The sequence below is a fragment of the Fundulus heteroclitus genome, unplaced genomic scaffold, assembly GCF_011125445.2.
Source record: "Fundulus heteroclitus isolate FHET01 unplaced genomic scaffold, MU-UCD_Fhet_4.1 scaffold_36, whole genome shotgun sequence".
In the NCBI taxonomy this organism is placed as follows: Eukaryota; Metazoa; Chordata; class Actinopteri; order Cyprinodontiformes; family Fundulidae; genus Fundulus; species Fundulus heteroclitus.
Window position 1 is genome coordinate 3,935,643 of NW_023396770.1, and position 20,347 is coordinate 3,955,989.

Consider the following 20,347-nt stretch of genomic DNA (forward strand, 5'->3'; position numbering starts at 1 on the left):
TCTCTTCATAATTCTTCCCTTAAAATCTCCTTTTCAGGGATGTTCTGATATTGTTTTCTATGCTACAATGAAAAATGAGTTGAGTGTCATGGAGATCTGGCTTCATGTTAATTTAATTTGAAAATAAAAAGATTGTGTGAAATCCCCTAATAATCATTGCCTTCTAGTTGCCCTCCATCCACACATTTCCTTACAAATGTGGCACCATTAAAAGCAATTTGTTTATTTTTGTAGCACATTTCAGTAGAAGGACAACATAAAGTGCTTTACATGATTAAAACATAGGAAAATAAAAACAGAATAATTGCAAGTTGAAATAATAATAAGTTGTGGAAAAAATATAAGCAAAATAAAACACTGGAAAATGGAAACTCTAAACAGTTGGACTACAACGTTGAACTAATGATGTTTCAGTAAAACAGTTTAACTAGAACAGTCAAATCCTAAACAAATGTGTTTTTAATCTTCATTTAAAAGGAAATCAGTCTTTTAGCACTTTTACAGCTTTCTGGAAGTTTGTTCCAGATCAATACCTTGTCGTACTCCTAAAACTTGTCTTCCTTCATCACGTTTATTTTGGTTGAGTAAACTCACTTACTTTTGAGACAACCGCTGCAACTCTCCTCATCATCTGCAGCCCTCATGGGCCTCAGCTATAGATGTTCTATCATCACCATTACCAAATACCTACTGTAGAAAATGTACACAACAAAGGCAAAAAATCAAGGTGTTGCAATGGACCAGTCAAAGTCCAGAGCTCAGCTTTCCTAAAATAACGTAGTAGGACCTTAACGAGTCTTAACGAGTCTTAACGAGCCTTAACGAGCCATGCAGAAACAAATGTCTTAAAACCGAAGCGTCGTATGAAGCAGATGAACTCAGACGGATAATGAGCCGTGAGAGTTTTTGCTGCTAGAGGTGGTTCTGCTGGGCCGTGGGGCTGAATCCGTTATGCTTTTTTAAATATATAAAACTTTTAAACTAAACGAGCGTCTTCTTCCGTTTCATCAAGGCTGCACGAACGTAGCAGCAGACAGAAGATTGATCATGGCGATGAAGAAAAAATCCACTGTATGTCGTCTACGTTTTATCAGCCGGAGCTACGAGCCTCTTCTACGTCTGATCATCTCCTCCTCAGGTCATAAACAACATTTTATGGATGAAGCATTCCGCATTTTTACGATTGGTATTAAAGGGAAAAACCAAAATCAAAGCTGCTGTGATTGAATTTCAGGTCTGAGGAGAGCCGGGGAGCCTGATATTACATCTTCACCCCTCAGGTGTCCTTTAGGACAGAAACACAGTGACAGCTCAGGGAAAATTACACCACAGGCTCCGTGAATCGATGCTGCAGCCTCCGTTAAAAGCTCCTCGGTTTACTGGAGAGGTTTCAGCTCAGAGACCACCGCAGACTGGCAACAGCCCCCCCACTCACCAACGCGTTCTAGCTGAAGAAAACAGCAGCAGCAGCTTTTTTATCTCTGATCATGCTGGTAAATGTTCAAGATGATGGTTACAATTAGGACGTCAAAAGGTTCATTCATTTTATTTCTGCAAAGAGTGAAGCATATCGATTCATTGCACACAGAATGGTGTTTTTTGAATGTTTATTTCTGTTCATTTTGATGAAAAGGGCATTCATCAAATGAAACCCCAAAGTGTTTTTCTCAGAAAACCTGAATATCACATCAGATCCAGAAAATCTGTGGTTTTTAACACAGAATCGTTGCTCTACTGAAAGCTGGACATTAGCTAATTGAAAAAGGCATTTTTTGTACCTGCTGTTTTAAAGAATCTCAAGATTAAGTAATTTATCTGAATATTTTAATATTAATATTTAATATTTCTTAAAGCTGAATTTTAAACGCAGACTATGATGATGCCACAAAGACATTCGATTTTGACCCTTTGAAATATTCTCAAACATTCATATTTAAATCCTTTTCATGTCAACAGTTTCATTTTCACACAGTTCAGTCGTCTTGATGGAGGCTTTCTGGTTCCACCCAACGTGTTTCCCATCGCTGTAGGAGTTACAGTTTACTCCACAGCATCCCAGGCTGCAGGGAATTCACACCTAAACATTAATTCCCTTTTATTATATTTCACTTTGTATTTTCTTAATGTGTGTGACATATTCTATTTCAGGGGTTTCAGGGGAGGGAAGGTGTTTTCTTTCTTCTTTTCAGAAATTATGAGGATAAAGTCATAAAATTGTGAGAGCATTGTAGTAACTCTTACAAAACACTGCAGCCTGTGTTTATTCTCATATTATTCTACACCTCATATTATAACTTTATTCTTTTAACAAAAAAAATATGAGGGCCATTGTTGATTAAAGAAGACACATTACTAGGCACAGAGGACTAAATTTCCACACACACACACACACACACACAAAAAAGTGAGATTAATTTAACATGTTTGAGATTTTTTTTTTCTGCCCTTAAATCTTTTGGGAAAAAATTTTTTTTTCCATGATTAAAGACATGAATTTGATATTTTAAAAAGGATATGTAAGGCCCAAAATTTGGATCATCAGTTGGATCATCTTGCAACCCTGACTTTGGAAACCCCTGTTCTATTTGTTATTTTACATTTTTCTGTAGACAAAAGACAACATCTTTATTTTTCAACACAAATCACATCTTGTTAGTTTAGAAATTGAAAACAATTAGCTTTTGGTTTGGTTAAACAGAGAAATGTATTTAAATGTAACAAGGAAAAGGTAGGGAACCAAAGATTTTATTAATTTCACTGGTTTCTCTGACATAAAATATCAGAGAAACCAGAGGAGAACAATAGAGCTGTGTAACAATCTTTTATAAAATAAAACAGACAAAATACTAAGACATAACTTGCACCTAACACGTGGTTATATTTTATTTTAACATTGATTTTGCAGGAGTTCTCAGTTTGTGTATTATAAACTGGTGAGTAACTGGCAAATATGTCAGTTTGCTCTAACAATGTGTATTTACCGTATTTGTTGGACTATAATGCGCAAGTAAAATCCTTAAATCTTATCAAAAATTGATGCAGCTCCTTATCTATGATCACCATTGTAGTCCAGCTATTCTGTCCTCCCACAGAGACGATAGAGAGCTGTGGATGTAGAGGAGTGATATTAAACACTTAGAATATTTAGTGCGCCTTATGGTCAGAAAAATACGGTACATAGTGTCATGATGTGATGAAGGGAAGACCCAAGCGCAGGACGAGGTGGTGGCAAATAAGTTTAATAATGAACAAAGAAAACTTACAAAAATGCTCTTAAGCAAGAGATCAGGCAGGAAATCTGTATCACATTCCGAAAGATTCTTACCAGAATGTGATAGAAAGAAAGAATCAAGAACTCAATCAACAATAAATTAACTACAATGGTAACTCTGAGAATATAAACAAGGAAATAAACATCTAGAGATCCAAACCTCAGAGACCGGAGGATCGTGACACAGTAAACTCTGGCAGACAGGGACCTCATTTTCTTGGAAACATAACTGCTGCTTGAAATTATTCGGCATAAGTAGGTGGATGGTTTCAAGTGTCTTTGGCTCATTATGACAACCTTTGCGCTCTGAAAACAGGCTCCGCTTTATTGCTTCCTGCTGAAGACAGCTGGCGTTTTATGATTCCACAGATGCTGCGAAGTCTGAGTGTTCCTGAGTGACAGGCAAAAGAAAATAAAGGAATAAAGCGGGTGACTGAGGTGAATGTTTACAAAGGAAGAGGAATGATGGAGATGTAGAGGATGGTGACAGAGGCGCGGCAGAGGGGGAGAGATGAAGGTGTGACACAGGAGGAGAGAGAAAGAGGCAGAGGACTGAATGACATGAAGTTCAGAGAAGAGGAGGCTAGATTTCATGTGAATACTTTATAATCTCACATGTAACGGCTGCTCTAAAAACTTTTAATCTCAGTTTAATGTAAAATTTAACTCCTCACTCACTTTTGCCTTAATATCCCATCAGCTTCTTGGTTTATGTCTGTGTCCAGGAATCTGGGTGGAAGCTGTTTTTACTGTGTGGTTTTAGCCGAAGTAAAACCTTAACGGGACGTGATCCATTATAATCAACATGGAAGTACCCAGCATTAACTTTAACAATGCCTTTTTAAAGTTTTGGTGCTGTAATTCATGCCCAGCTGGTGGGTTTATCCTGGCTGAGGTCTTCCATCACCTCCAGTCTTTTAATAGAAACCTGCCACTCACGTGTTTCCCGCCTCACTGTGTGTCATAAAGCTACACACAGGCTTCATTCAGGCATGGCTTCATGTTTAGTTTATATGTAGCCATGAAATATAGTAAAACTGAACCAATGAAGTTCAGCTCTTAGGACAAAACCTTTCAATGTGAATGTTTGTTTTGTTTTGTTGAGCTAAGAACAAAATAATGTTAAATATGAAAGTCTGTGAAATACTGACGTTTAACCTCCCCAACCCAACCTCAGACAAGGAGAAGAGGGATGGATGGATGGATGGATGGATGATGGATGGATGGATGATGGATGGATGGATTTATGGATGGATGGATGAATGGATGGATGGAAGGATGGATGATGGATGGATGGATGGATGGATGGATTTATGGATGATGGATGATGGATGGATGAATAGATTTATGGATGGATGGATGAATTGTTGGATGGATAGATGGATGAAATTCTGGATGGATGGATGGATGGATGGATTGTTGGATGGATGGAAAAACAGATGGATGGATGGATGGATGGATGGATGGAAAAACAGATGGATGGATGGAGGGAGGGATGGATGGATGAATTGTTGGAAGGAAGGATGGGATGGATGGATGGAGGGGTGGATGAATGGATGGATGAATTGTTTGATGGATGGATGGATGGGTGGATGGATGGATGGAGGGATGGATGAATTGTTGGATTGATGATGGATGGATGGATGGATGGATGAACAGATGGATGGATGGATGGATGGATGGATGGATGGATGGATGGATGGATGGATGCTTCTGGAACAAACTAGAAAAATGAGAGCTTAGGGTTTTTCAGTCCAAAGTTCCTGTGAGTTTTTATTCTAACTTGTATAAACATCGTTTTTAATAAAATCCTCTTTGATGAATCAATTCTATTTTCATGTTGAAGAACCCGGTTCCCCTCAGAGAGACGGTTCCAGTTCTGCTCCTCCAGACATGACGCCTCCATGATTTCCACAGGAAGCAAACATCAAATTCAGTTTACACATCTATACACTTGCCTCCTAATTTACTCCATTTGTTTGGAAGGCATTTTTTATTTAAAAATTTAAACATTAAATAACTTTTTTCCCAGAATCCAACAAAGTTAACCTGAGATTAAACACTGCAGATAATAAATAACCACTAAAAAGTGTTTTATTTCTTTTCTGAGTAAAGCCCTGCTAGATTAAGTGATGGGAATAAATATGAGGCTAAACAAAGCCTCCATCTTCCTTCTCATTCATTTCTCCCACAGACTGAACAAACGTGCCGTTACGTCCTGGCTGAGCCTTCACATTTTTCACTCACTCGTTCCAGGAGGTCTTGTTAACACACTTTCAGAACACATGCTCCTCTTTCATATCTCGCTCTCTCTTTTCTTCTCTCACCTGAAAGGTGGATTTCGTAGAAATCCTCGTGTGCGGTTGAATGAATGCAGGCGATGAAAGGTGGGTGGAAGTCGGCCGTCTGAGTGCAGACTTGATCTGAGACTTCCTAAAAATAAAAGCCGTGTTTCACCTGCATACCCAGACGTTGCCCTACTGCTGTAACAAGTACAAACCTCCGGCCTTTACCTGAATTTCAGTATTTAGGGGATCTTATGAAGAATGTTCTGCAGCCCACCTGCTGTTTCCTGGAGTGACGATCTATCCCCACTGAGCTCCTAATGGGATCAGGCAGCCAGTAATTCCCAGGTGGCTTTCCAGACTTCTGCTCAGACACAACAACGGCTCTCAGCCCAGCCTCTGGGGAAATCTCCTGATAATAACTTTCTTCTTCCTATTATTGCTACAGAGATATGAATCCATTCAAGGGAAGCAGGAACATCGGCTGCTGTGAGTCTAGAAATACCAAGAAGGTGGGGCTGAGATGTTCTCTGGGGAACAAATTAGATGGAAAACGGTTTCTAATTGGATAGTTTGGCCAGACGTGTTCCCAGAGGTGAATGCAGTGGGCCCACATTGATGCTGCTGTTGGTATCGTCATGGTGCTTCACTATACATGTTATTTCACATTTAAGTGTTAGACCATCTCCACATTGTGGAAAGCTGTTTTTTTTTGCAACCAGAAATCTGAGCTGTAGTCCAGCCCTCGTCTGTCAGAACCTACAGAACCACCTGTAGCTGTAATTACAGCTGTCTGCATCAGCTTTAGAGGCCTGGAGGCTGATTCTTCTGTTTTCTTTTGTAAAATACCTCCAGTCCAGTCCGGTGTGACAATCCTTATTCAAAGATTTAGTGTTCTCACTGGGTTTAGATCTGGGCTTGATCTGAAAGCACGCTTTGATCCAAAGCTTCTGTGACTGAATGTTTGTCCTGCTGGAAGCTGAATCTAGACCTGAATCTCGGGTATTTTGCTGCCTCTTTCTGGATCTGTATTCTCTAAATGCACCCCCACAGCTGTCAGCACCATGTTTCACTGCGGGGACGGTATGTTCAGGACCACACCTAATGACTTAGACTTAGACAACTTTATTTGTCATTTTGTATGCACAGAGTGCGTACAGAACAAAATTTTGTTGCATACAGCTTGTAAATTACAGTAACTTACAGTATATTACAGTAAAAGGTGCAGCAGTGATTTAAAGTAAACAATTGAAATGTAAACAGTGCAGGAGAAAGAGACAGTGTGCGATCACAGTGTACAGGTGAGTATTTTTAAAACCATTTGTATTTGCAGAACTGATTGTGCAAGAATGCATTTAGAAACTAAGAGTTTGGCAGCATTTGTAATGCAAGATAGAGATGCAGTGATGCAAATGTGCAAATATGCGAATGTGGTGCAGAGTCCGTTTATAGCTTCAGCAGTTCAACAGTCTGATGGCAGCAGGGAAAAAGCTTCTGCAGAACCTGGTGGACCTGCAGCGGAAGCTGCGGAACCTCTTCCCAGAAGGTAGCAGGGAGAACAGTCCATGGTGGGGGTGTGAGGGGTCCCTGATGATGTTACGGGACACACACCGCTGAGATGAAATGTCCTTAATGGACAGAAGAGGAGCCCTGATGATCCCTTCTGCTGTCCTCACCACTCTCCTCACGTTCTTCCAGTCGGAGGCACTGCAGCCTCCACCCCACACAGTGAGACCGCTGGTCAGCATGCTCTCTATGGTGCTTCTGTAGAAGGTCGTGAGGATGGGCGGGGGCAGGTGGTCTCTCCTCATCCACCACAGGAAGTACAGTCGTTTCGGTGCCCTTTTCACAGTGGCCGTCTCGTTAACAGACCCTTCAACCTGAGCTGTGATTGCCTGCAGCTCCTCCAGAGTTACCATCAGGCTGCTCCTAGGATTATTGCTCTCCTTCAGCCAGTCAGTCTAGGTGGACGTCCTCATCTTTGCAGGTCTGCAGCTGGTCCATCCTCTCTTCATGATCAGCTGATGGCTCAATCAGGTCTGTGGGGAATTGTTTCAGAACCGAACCCTGGCTTAATCTGGACCAGAAATTTCTCCCTGACCTGTCTGCTGGGTTCCTCTGCCTTCACGATGCTGATTGTTCACTGGCGTTTTCTAAAGAACCTCTGAGACCAGAAACAAGCCAGTTGGATTTTATATATGAGTATTTGTTTTGTTTGTTTGTTTGTTTTATTTGGATCCCCATTACCTTCATCATAAGCTAAGAGCTATTCTTCCTGGTGTCCTCCAGTCTTCCATGTGACAATACAGTTTATTACATCATGTTACACACTATATGCACAAGACATTTACACAAAATGGAATACATATTTACATTTAACGCCATTGATCACTGAAATAATAAAAGGGATAAAGGGATCTGAACAGAAATGCAGGTCACACTTTTATAAAAATAATGTGCAACGTTTTATCAGTCGATCAGATGAATCACAGTAGAACAAAGCAATAAAGCTTCCAGCGCTGTGAACTCATCTTCAAGACGTCTTATATGCCGATCTATTATGGTCCATCTATTTAATCTTCCTTTGTACTGAGTGAAAGATGTTAGAATCAACAATCAATAATATTAAGCTCCTCGTGTGACTTTCAGTCCTGTGAGGTTATTGACGAGGACGTAGCGTAAAGATTTACCCCAGGCTGTCTGGGCAGGTTTATGATAATCATTATCCAATCTGATTCTGATTTGTTTGTAGTTTTTGTTGTTTTCTATATAATGATATTACAGAACCCGCTGCGCGTTCTAACCATAATCTAAATTATTTTAAAGACCAGATCATTTGATTTTGTCCTGATGGAACTAACAGTCGACTTTCTTTCTTTCTTTTTACCATGTCTGTAATTTAAAACTAAATTATTCAAGTTAATATGGGAGTGATCAGGTTTTCCTCTTAAAATGACATTTTCATACAGCATGAAATCTTCTGATTTTGAAGGTAATTCACCAAAGCTGCTGTAAAACAAGCAGAACAGAACCAGGGAGTTCCTGCTAATCCAGCCTCCCAGGAGGGTTGTTGCCCCGACCCTGCAGGTCGCTGAGACTTAGCGGGGATCCCGACTTCTTCATCAGCGTTCAGAGTTTTAACTCAACATTTTCCTTCTTAAATTACTGTTTAACTTCTTTAAGAGTTGGCGGAGGAGAGGTGAAACGACGACAGGTGCTGCTGATTACCTGCAGACCTCTTCGTTACTCAGCAGAACATATTTAATTACGGCGTATTTACTGAGAAAAATCCACGTCTGAAAACTGTAATCCTCCGTGCAGCTTCCTCCTGTAATCCTCTTACTGTGTTTAAACGACTTTTCATGGTGGTGTTAGATCAGGTGAGCCCCTCAGAGACTTTGAGAAGGAAACAACATCTGGATCAGAACCAGCATTAACCTGCCGGCAGCCTTCAGGTGAGAACCTGCAGACTTCTGCAGCAGCGCTGATATGGTTAGGACTTAATCGTGTGTGGATAATTAACTTTCCTGCATTTAGAGTCGTTGTTGGTTTCTTATTAGTAGTTTCCTGATTATTTTGGATAGTCTGTTTGGGTTTCCTTTACTACTGTTCCCTGCTGGTTTTCAGTCTTTCTTTTATCTTCCTGTGTTCTTTTTGGGTTCTGCTTGTTAGTTCCGGTTCTGGTGTTCATTCGCTTTGGTTCCCTCTGTCCTCTGATTGAACTGCTGTCTACAGCAAAAGATCTACAGCAACAAATGACAGGAAACCCGACCGCTCTGATTGTTCACTTTGTCCTAAGAAGGTTTTCATTTAGAAGCACAAAATTAATTACTGAAAAAAAAAAAAACAGGAACTGGGAGCCCAGATAGGAATTTACTGTATATTTCCTCTAATCTACGCTTTAAAATTATATGTAGAGGCTGAAATATATACATACACCCCCATGGACACTTGGATCACCTCAACCACAAGCATTTTGCATCCATCAAGGCGAGGTAAGTTTATTTATAAAACACTTGTCAGTAACAAGACGATTCAAAGTGCTGTACATGAACAGAAAAATATTACAGAGGGAAATATAACGTAGGGAAAAAACATTATATTAACAAAGGAATAAGCTAGGTAGATCCTGGACTTCTTTCATACATTAGCAAACATACAAAAAGCATAAAATCACAGTACTTAAAACCCCAGTGTGTAAGACTTTCACACTGGTCCATCATCTAGTGGTGCGCTACATGAATTACAAACGACTTTGCTGTAATAGCTACTATGGAAGCCTCGGAGTATATGTCCGGACAATGTCAACATGTCCTCCATGTAATAACTACTTATAATAGCCAATAGCTAGGGTCAGCGAGAGAAATGTTTTTTGGCTCTGTTGCCAAGTCCGCCTGCTGTTTTCTAAAGTCGCTTGTAAAGTCTGTGAGTCGTGGTTTTTGGCCTCTAGAATAAGCGTCAATAAATACCAGAAAAGAGGTATTTCGGCTGTAGTACAGACAGTGAACGGGTCTGCCGATATCCCTCCACGTACTGTACATAGATACCCTTCGTCTCTCTCTCTCTCTCTCGTTTTGTTGACTCAATTCTGCCAGGAGGACAGAGTAGCTGCTGGACCACACTACCCTGTTTCTAACATTACGCCAAAATAAACTTCACTGTTAAATTAACTTACCTGTCCAGCAGAAAGCTGCAACCTCTGCATCAGTTCTGAGTCCGCGCTTCCTCAGAATCATCTCCACCTGGTAATAATAGCTGTGCCGATATAGACTTGTTTCCCCTGGTTATTACTTTTTCTTTTCTTGGTTACTTTCTCTTCCCTCTTGCTGGGCAAAGAGGGAAGAGAAAGTTACCAAACAGCTCACTCTTTGTCCTTCTGACCATTAAAACATTTTGTCAGAGAACATTTGGGTTGTCCATGTGGACAGGAAGTTTCAGTCCAGCTTGAAGGTGAACTGTAACATTTGCAGGTTGGAGATCTGGTGCGTCTTTGGTTATTCTTCAACACCCTAAACAATTTCCTCTCATCCGAGGGTGAGAATTTGGGTCTGGCAGTTAAAACCGGTTCTAACAGGCTTTCTAACAAAACATTATCAAAATGTGGTTCAAATATTTCAATGAAAAGCCATTGTTTATTTGATTTTAGTCTTCGTTCTTAGTGTAGACAAACCTCTGACCAGATGTGTGTTTCTGCTCTTTCAGATGGAGACGAGGAAGCGCCTGGCCAAGATCGTGCTGGTTTTCGTGGGCCTGTTTGCCTTGTGTTGGTTCCCCAACCACGTTCTCTACATGTACCGCTCCTTCCACTACCACCAGATGGATCTGTCGCTGGGCCACCTCGTCATCACCCTGGTGGCCAGAGTCCTCAGCTTCTCCTCCTCCTGCGTCAACCCATTCGCCCTCTACCTGCTCAGTGAGAGCTTTCGCCGGCACTTCAACAGGTCAGAGGTCACTTTCACAGACTCCACCTGGTGGAGAGTAAGATTACCACTTGTACTTTTACCTCTTGACCCAATTTCAGCATTTACTCCAGAGATGAGGGACCCATATTTGCCTAAGTGTTGGCAGCACTTTATTTTATTAATTTAATTTACTCAAATTAAAGCTAAAGAGTTCTAAATTAAATCAGCTGCCAATCAGGCTTAGTCCCTACCACCGCGTTCACCTGAAAATGACCAGAACCTTATTGCAAAAAACCCCAAAAACAAAAGTCTTTGGTAAAGAAGCTGTCAGATAAGGTGCCCAACAGCGCCCCTAGTGGTGAAATATTGCTCCTTTAAGAGAGAAGGTACACTGTCAAAACAGTTCAACACTTAGGAGGAAAGTTCTGATTTGGATGTAACTTGGTCAACATACAGACCAGTGATTGGGAAGCTAAAATTTCAGTTCCCATCTCACCTTTTTTTTGTGATTAGATAAATGACACCTGTACTCTCACGGGAAGCTTTATTAGCTACACCTTGGACCTCCTTTTGGCTAAATAGCATGCCTTAATTCTGCATGGCATAGATTCAACAAGCTGTTTAGAAGAATTTGGTCCATATTGACATGATAGCACCACACAGTGGCTTTAAGATCTGTTGGCTAAGCATCCATGGTGTAAATATCTTGCTTGGACACATCCCAAAGCTGCTCTGTTGGACTGAGATCTGGTCACCTTGTAGGCCATTGGAGTACGTGAACTTCTTGTCATGTCAAAAATGAAGTTTGAGATAATTTGAAAACTTGTGACATGGTGCGAACCCCTGCTGGAAGCAGTCATCAGAAGATTCATCCGTCCATCGGTCCATCCGTTCATCCAGAGCCGCAGGTCCAGCAGAGAACCCCCGACATCCCATTTTAAAACAGGACACCATGTTAGATTTACCTGTATAAATAAAAAAATAAATATAAAACAAAATAAAGGAACATAATGTGTGCACTGTGGTCCACAATGATACTTCGGAGGGATGTTGAGTTTAGCTGGTCATTAATGGATACTAAGTGGTTTAAACTCACAAAAAACTTAATTACAACTTCATTATACCATCACTGGCAGTGCGGACTGTAGAATCAAAAACATATCTATATAACTGAATTAGCTCAACTCTCCTCTGTAGCAGTTTAAAGCCTCTCAAAGCTATGTGTCTTGATTTCCTGTCACTCTGCAACATTTTCCATTCGAATGGTGCTGAATAACCAGGAGTCTTGTTTACCATTTCAGTACGAGTTAAAGGGTCTGAAAGCTGACAGCAGCTCTGTTGGACATTTAGCGATGCTATTCTGCACACTACGGTTGTAATGAGTGGTTATTTAAGCTTCTGTTAGGTTTTTATCTTCTCAGACCAGTCTGCCAAGGCTCTTTTGTCTAAATTACTTCAGCTTTATGGACATTTTCTTTTTTTTTTGGACCATTTTCCGTAAACCTAAGAGATGGTGGTGCGTGAAAATTCTAGTTTCTGAAATATTTAGTCCAGGATCGCTTGCATTAACAACCACCACACATTCAAATTCATTTCAATCTCCTTTTTTCCCCGTTCAGTTTGAATTTCAGAAAGTCAACTTCACCCCCATTAGCATACCTAAATGCATGATGGGCTAGTAACGTGGCTGATGAGTGCATTTCACCCTCTCTTTTTCCCAGGATCAAAATTTGAAGTCTCTGTCCCAATTTATGCTCCCACACACATTCAGATTGATTCGCTCTTTCGATTTAGGAGTGGAAATATGACATGGTCAGTTAGTTTTCAGATCAGCTCATGCTGAAAGCATAATGTATTAGTTCTCTGAAGTTCTCTGTAAGTCTGCATCAGATGAAAACAGCCTCGGCTTCTTCTCTAACAGGCAGCTGTTCTGTTTGGTCGGAGCATTTCAGGAGTTCTGTACCATGTGCACATACCGTGCCAAAATGCAATTTTTAGACTAATCAAAAGCTTTCACAAGGCTGAACTACTGTGACACACAGAGCATTCAGAAACAGACGCAGGAGAGGACCAGATGTAATGGCCATGAAGTAATCCTGGCCAAGTAATTTTTTTTAAGATTCATTCGAGTGCTCACACTCATTCAGACGTCCTGAAAGTTATTATTTCTTTGCCTTGGAGGAGACTGTTGCAGAAATGCACTGGGACCTGAGGACAGATGCCATGCTTTGTTTAAGGTCTGATTTATAGCTGCGAGAGAAATGATCAATAAAAATAAAGCCTTTCTCCAAGAAAGGAGAGGGATGGAAGTGTACCCTGCAAAGGAGAGGTATGAAGGTTAGACGTAGAAAAACAGAACAAATGTTTGTGAGTGAGAGGGACCCAGGTGGAGGCGTGACGTTGCACGGAGCAGAGATAAAGGAGGAGCAGGACGGGTCAGACGTCTGGAGAGTTTGGGAAAATGGGGAAGAAGCGTGTCCAAGCAGGTGGGAACAGGGGGAGAAAAGTGTCAGGTGTGTCTGATGAAAGTCTCAGCGAAGACAAAAGGAAAGGTGTAGAAGACGGCGGTGAGACCACAGATGTTGATATTTTAGAGACGTTGGTGCTGAATAAGGAAGCAGAGCTGGAGGTAGCAGAGACCAAGATGCTGAAGTTCTCTCTGGGAGGGCTGAGGATGATGGTTGGTGTGAGAGAAGAAGATGCAGAAGATAGGGTTAGATGGAGAGAGATGACTCTCCGTGGCGACCCTTGAAAAGAAAAAGCTGAAAGACAAAGAAGATCCCTAAGAAAAGGAACAAAAGCATTTCTCATGATTCCTACGTTTACGACTTTCTTGGTTCTGGAATATTCTCCGTGGCATTTGAAGACAGACTGGTCAGAGTATTTCAGAACCTGCTGATGTTCTGGGATTTTCACACACATCCGTCCCTCGGGTTTATAGAGCATGGCCCAAAAAGACGAAAATATCCAGTGAGTGGTTTTTAGCTGGACGAACATACATTGCTGGTGTCGGGGGTCACAGGAGGATGGGCAGACTGGTTCCAGATGCTAGAGAGACAACAGCAGCTCAAATAACCAGTGGTTCCAGTGAGAACAGCATCTGTGAGCACACAGCATGGGAACCCTTTGTGCAGATGGGCTACAGCAGTAGAAGACCACAACATGCGCATATTGCACATATACCATCAGACCGTTGAACTGCTGAAGCGAAAAATGGACACTAATTTACTGTAATTTACTGTGCAATTTACCGTGATTTTCCAAGCTGTATGCAAACTAAATTTCGTTCTGTGCGCACTCTGTGCATACAGAATGACAAATAAAGTTGTCTAAGTCTAAGTCTAACAGGAGGTCCTCATGTCAGCTAAGAACAGAAAACTGAGGCTACATTTCACACTGACTAACCAAACCTGGGACAATAAGGAATTAGTAAAACGTTGCCTGCTCCAATGAGTCTTGAGTTCAGCTGCAGCATTCAGATCCGGGTCAGAATTGTGTATAAAAAACATTAAAAGCATGTAGACATCATGGCTAGTTTCAGAGGTACAGGCAGGTGGTGGAGGGATACCAACTTTAAACACCACAGCCTACCAAGGCAAGGCAAGGCAAATTTATTTATATAGCACATTTCAGTACAGAGACAATGCAAAGTGCTTTACATGATTGAAATATAGGAAAAAAACCCCAAAAAAACTGAGAAAAGCAAGTAGGAATAAAATGTAGAAACAAAATAGAACATGGAAAACTAGAAACTAAAAGCAAACATTAAAAACAGTTTTACCAGAGTAATGCTGCAGACTATGTCCCTCCCTTTATTACCACATTGTGCCATCCTCTGATGGATACTTGCAGCAGGGTAATGCACCATGTCACAAAGCTCAGGTAAACCCAAACATTTTCCGATTGGGTCGTTTACATGATGCATTTTCATTCCCATCGGCTCTTTACTCCAATTACTTTTGTCCATGTAAACGTAGCTAATGAGCTACTGAGGAGGAAGACTTCTATTCTGGGTATGTCTGTGTAGAAATAGAGTGCAGGCATAGAAGGAAATGCAGAAAGGTGAAAAGAGTCTGTAGTCAAGTCAAATTCAACATTTCATGATTCTGATTCACAAGCTTGCACAAATCTACACAGGCGAGTAAAATGCACTCGGTCAGTCTGGACATGCCGTATATCAGCTCTGTTGTTCCTCTTAGAAACTTTCATTTTCAGCTGCAGGAGTCAGACTTTGGTCCTGGGAGCATCACAGAACAAGCCTCATAAAACCTGTTCTAAATACTTCTAATGCACTGGTGTAATGATTGTAAGACCACTTTATGCGTTTTATAACTTATCGTCTTATCCTGATGCTTTTGTTTCTGCCATCTTTTTACCTAAAAATGTGTTTGAATATTTTAACTATATGTTGGTACTCTCTGCACATTTTCCCATTTGGTGCTATATCATTCAGTGATTATTGTACTAGTAGATAGTCTTTTGTGTATAATTATATTTTAGTTGCCTTTTGTATATATATCAGCATTTTTATTTTCCTGGGTTTTTCTTTCCTGTCTAGAGACAACGGATGAAAAACACTTTTTGTTAATTTTTCTGCATTAAGAGCGCTGCTATTAATGAAAAATAAAATTCTTGTCAGATAAACCTATTGTATTCTAAATGCAATGCATTACATTGACCATCTTGTCATACCTGTGCAGCTAATGGCTCCATTTTCTCTGGTGCTATGCCAGGATTTGGCATATTACCCATGACAGATGCATGGTCACCTCTGCTGATGGAGCAAGCACACAGCTAGTGCCGGGGACCTCAATGGATTTTATAATCAAGGGTTTATCAACCTGGATGTGTACAACCCACCCAGGAGCAAGTTTAGTCAGAAATGCGAGTGCTTACCAAACATTTCACACACAGACATGAACCACATGGTGTGATCAGAGTTTTCAGGCTTCAAAGCCAAACAGCTGGTAGCAGACAAACGTCTCAAAGAGCATGATCAGTTCAGGGAAGGTTGGACGTTGTAGCAGTTTGAATTTACTAAATATCTACATGCATAATGTTGACTATGGCTAAGTTTATCTGCACCACTGAACACCAAACTATTAGCATGCTTAGACATTGATCTCACCCGCCCAGGAGTCTGCAGCCTGCAGCTTCAGAGCCACTAGTGCCTCTTTAAACCGTCCACTGTGGCCCTAAACAAGAAAGAATTTAGCATTTTTTCGTGTAAAGGTAACTTAAAACACTAGCCTTAGGAATATCTTTTATTTATTTATTTTGATATTTTTCCCCTTATGTTACGAACTACCTGGTTTTAGAAACTATTCTGTAAAATGTGAACATTATATTAAAGAAAATGTATTCATTCCCTTTTAAGGAAAAGGTTGTTTTAAAGCCTAAAAACAAAATAAATCTTTTTTTTCCTTGATTTTGAATATCAAAAGTAAAAATTTGTTGCACATTTTCTTACAAAGGATAATGTAGCTTTTGTGGCTCAAAACAACTTTTGGCCAAAAATGGCTCTTAGGGTTGTAAAGGTCACCGCCCCCTGGTCTAGCCCAAACACCAGCCTGCTGACGTCACAAATGTAACTTTGAAATTATCAGATTTTCTGACTAACCAGAAGTATCAGCAGATACAAACAGAGGTGAGTTATGTAAATCATCTCTCCATCTGGATGGTGATGATGGTCAGTAGGGGATAGATGTCTTCTTTACCTGATTTCTACATCTTACAAAGGCACAAAACATTTTGTATTGTGTGATGACGAAGGAATGTTAGCATCCAGTTAGCACTGACTGGTAAAAAGGGCACACTGTTTCCTCTAATGAGGCTGACATGAAGTCATTCCAGGGGTTTGACCCATAGTTTTCTAGTTAGGATGTGTTAAAATCTGTTTTATCGCACCAGTTTGATTTTGTTGGGGTTTTGCTGATTCTCTTGCTTTTTTTTTTTTGTCAAACTCGTGTTTTATGACTTCACCTGGGGCTTGCAAAATCAACAAATGGAAATTAAAAGTAAAAGTCTTCCATTCACTCTAAAAATAATCATACACAACTTTTAATTAGGTGGTTCAGTTCTTAGACGTTGTTCTTGCCTTTGCTTTGAACATCTGGCTTACCGACTCTTCTTCCTCCCCAGTCAGCTGCGATGCGGTCGAGGGAACCGTCCTGAGCGCCAGCCCAGCTACATGCACAGCACCTCTCACATCCGCCTCACGTCCATCAAGAAGACGACGCCCACCGCCGTCATCGTGGCTCCGGCAGCAAACGGCAACCCCAGCAGGCAGGAAGTGGCTCTGTGAAGAGCAGCGATTCCAGGATGCTCTACAGAAAGACAGCACTCCTGTTTGAGACGCAGTCCGGAGCAAAAACCCGGCGGATGGGTGCGGAAAAAGACAAACTCCTCAAATGTTGCACCAGTGGGATGATTCACACTAACACTATAGATCTTGACCATCACAAAAAACCAAAACAAGAAGTGCCTCTTTGAAGCAAAGAGCAGAAAACCGTGAGAATGTGCTACAATTTTCCACATTACAGAACATCCGTGAACAACTGGAGGCAGTAGACCGGCTTTAGAAACAGCGATTTCATTGACACATCAAGTCTGAGGGTTTGATTCTCTGCTGCTGGAGCTCTGATTTGGAGAAGGTTTGCCTGCTGGTGTTTGAAATAGAAGAGGCAGCATCCATGGACGTCCGCGGACTTTTGGTAGAACGGTAGGAGGTCCAACTCGTGACCTCCTGAAAGTACCTCTGAAGACCTACCTTTACGATAAACAAAAGCCGGTGTGGTTTTGCAACTGAACAGGAAACTTTGTAAACCAAAAACCACGTTTCTTTGAAAAAATAAACTACGTGTCTCTATTATAGATGGGCTTTGTGCACATAAACACCGCTTGAGAACCTGCTGGCAGACGGGCTTTAGACTCAGCGCTGACGGTCTGGTTATAGACGTACCATCGGCCTTTAAAAATGTGTTTGTCCGCCTTTCCCTTCCTTCAAAAACTGGTGCAAAGATCTGCTGCTGTTTTCAGGTCCATCAAGGGTTCACCTTGCCAGATTGTCTTAAAGAATGTCCAAATAGGACTCTTAATTGCTCTCTTTGTAAAGTGTTTTTAAAAATTCTAATAAATTAGCATCTTATTGCAGGAACATCCCTTTACATTAGAGGAAAAACAAAAATCAGACTTAGAATTTGAGTTTCAGTCACACTAAGAACTTGTTGCATCGCCAACAATTCCAATAAATTAAAAGTGATTTTAGCTATGTTTAATGTTTTAGAGTTGATCAAGTCTTATTACCAATCTACAGATTTCTGTTTCCCCGGGTTAGAAACATGATGTGACAGAGAGGCCTAATTCAGCAAAATGGGAAAGACAGGAGAACGTGCTTCTCCTACGAGGAAGCTGTGCGTTGATCTCCATTAAGTCCAGAAACGTCTAAACAAAAACAGATAAACTTGTCTGGATCTACAGGAAGAGCAGCAAATTTTGAACAAGGAGGGGCAAAGAGAAAAGCTTATGGCCACACACAGCGAGGAGACGGTACAGCAGGTAGAAAACTGCAGCAAGTCTGACAGTCACCAAGTGTCCCTGCCAACCAGGTGGTGGTTTGGGAGGCATCATAGGGAAAAGTTTTTTTTCCACCATCACAAGCAGAAACGTGAAGCCTACATGAGCTTTAACTGGACACTCTGGGTTAGTTTAAAGGAAAATAAAGTGTTAATTAAGCCCTTCCTGAGTGAAGTGAAAGATCTGTTATGCTGCGGGTCTGTTTCTTCAGGAATCATGCAAGAGTGCATGGTAATATTTGTGCTTAACACATCGCTAACTCAGCAAAGGAAAGTTCACCAGACAGTAAATCAGCCTTCTGCCACAGTCATCTCATGGCCAGATCGAAATACTTAGACAAACTTTGGGCTGAGCTTAAGACGAGAGAGCATCAGCGAGAACCCAGGATAACAGAGGGAAGGTCAGATATTGTTCTCTTTGTAGCTTACAGCCATGGGAAACATTATAGGAGGAGACTAAGTACTGTGGAACTGGCAAAAAAAGGGGGTTGTGCAAAGTAATTAACAGCAGGGGAGGCAATAATTGTCCCCACGTTGATTTTGTTTTAAAGCTATTTCTTCTTGTGAGATTTTTCACAATTAAAGGCTGTATTGTTTGTTAGAATTTCTCAGTGAGATTTAGTTGCTGCAGTAAAGGAGGTGTGTATTTTCAGGCTTCTTACACGCCTCAGCTGGCCGTCAATAATCGCTTTTTTATGGTGCCAAAATGATCGAGCGTTCTGACGACGTCTTCAGGATCTACAAAAGGACGGAACTATTTTAGGAACAAGAAGATCAGTCTGTGAGAGATTCCTCCGAGGTCCGTAGACAAGATGCTTAATTGCTGCAGAGACAGAGTCAGTTTCCCTAAAACCAGAAAACATCTTTAACGAATGAACCTGTAACGGTGGGCTTCTCTGCAGAAAACTCTTCTGTGTGTAACTTTTAACCTGCTGTGGCGCCTCACTGCAAGCCTCCCAAGGTTCACAAAACGATTATTTGGAATTAATTAACTGCAAGTGATTTGAACACAATCCCCCCGTCTCCCTCTGCGGCCTAAAATTAGCGTCTAACTGAATTACAGGAAGGACTTTTCATTAAAGAGCTGTGAGGTAAACAATTATAAAAATGAGCACTCAATCAAACGGTGTTTAATTAAATGGGATGATATGCTAGTCAAGTTTCACATTTTCAGCTAATCCTGCTGCTAATATTTATTTTCATCTGGCTTACTGCGGGTTTGCTTGGTATTTGCTCAGCACCACGTCCTCGCCGTGGCGTTTTTTTTAAAGATGGCGACGCTGCAGAGTTTATGGAGAGATTCCTGACGGGTGCACGGACCAGCAGAGCCCAGTGATTACTGTCATTGCTTTGTGTCGGTGCTGAACTCAGAGGTGATGACGTTTCTATAAAAACATCGACTCTTTGCTCTTCCTACACCCTGTTCTGATGTTTTTCCCTCTTTCAAAAGCTTGATGTGTTTGTGTGTGTTTTTTTTTCCATGTACCACGCATGCCTCTGCTTTTTCTGCTGCGTTCTGTAATAAACGTTTCTGTGCAGGCAAGTGTTCACACGGCGTCTTGTCTCTGCTTTGATGGAAATCACTGAATGAAGGTGTAGAAACTGCCGGCTGTCACCTACAGCTCCAGGCTCTTTGAATGGAGTCACGTAGGAAGTGGAGCTGAAACTACCGCAAGTTGTGCCCAAAACGCCTGAGCACAGTATTTCTACATGTATTCATTTTTCTGTCAGACGAGCAGAAAAATGTTTCAGTGAAAATCCACTTATTTCCAATCTGCTTACATACCTTTTTACATGCAGTTCAGGTTGTAAATG

The 20,347-nt window shown here is 41.1% G+C and overlaps 1 protein-coding gene across 1 annotated transcript in view; it reads left to right on the top strand.

The window, feature by feature from the left end:
• Positions 1-20,080, top strand: part of nmbr (neuromedin B receptor) — a 75,957-nt gene extending 55,877 nt beyond the window's left edge. Inside the window, exons 4-5 of the mRNA XM_012856073.3 lie at positions 10,759-10,997; positions 17,100-20,080. Of these exons, the coding sequence (XP_012711527.1) occupies positions 10,759-10,997; positions 17,100-17,262 (402 nt within the window). The 3' untranslated portion in view covers positions 17,263-20,080. The remainder of the gene's footprint in view (positions 1-10,758; positions 10,998-17,099) is intronic.
• The last annotated feature ends 267 nt before the right edge of the window (positions 20,081-20,347 follow it).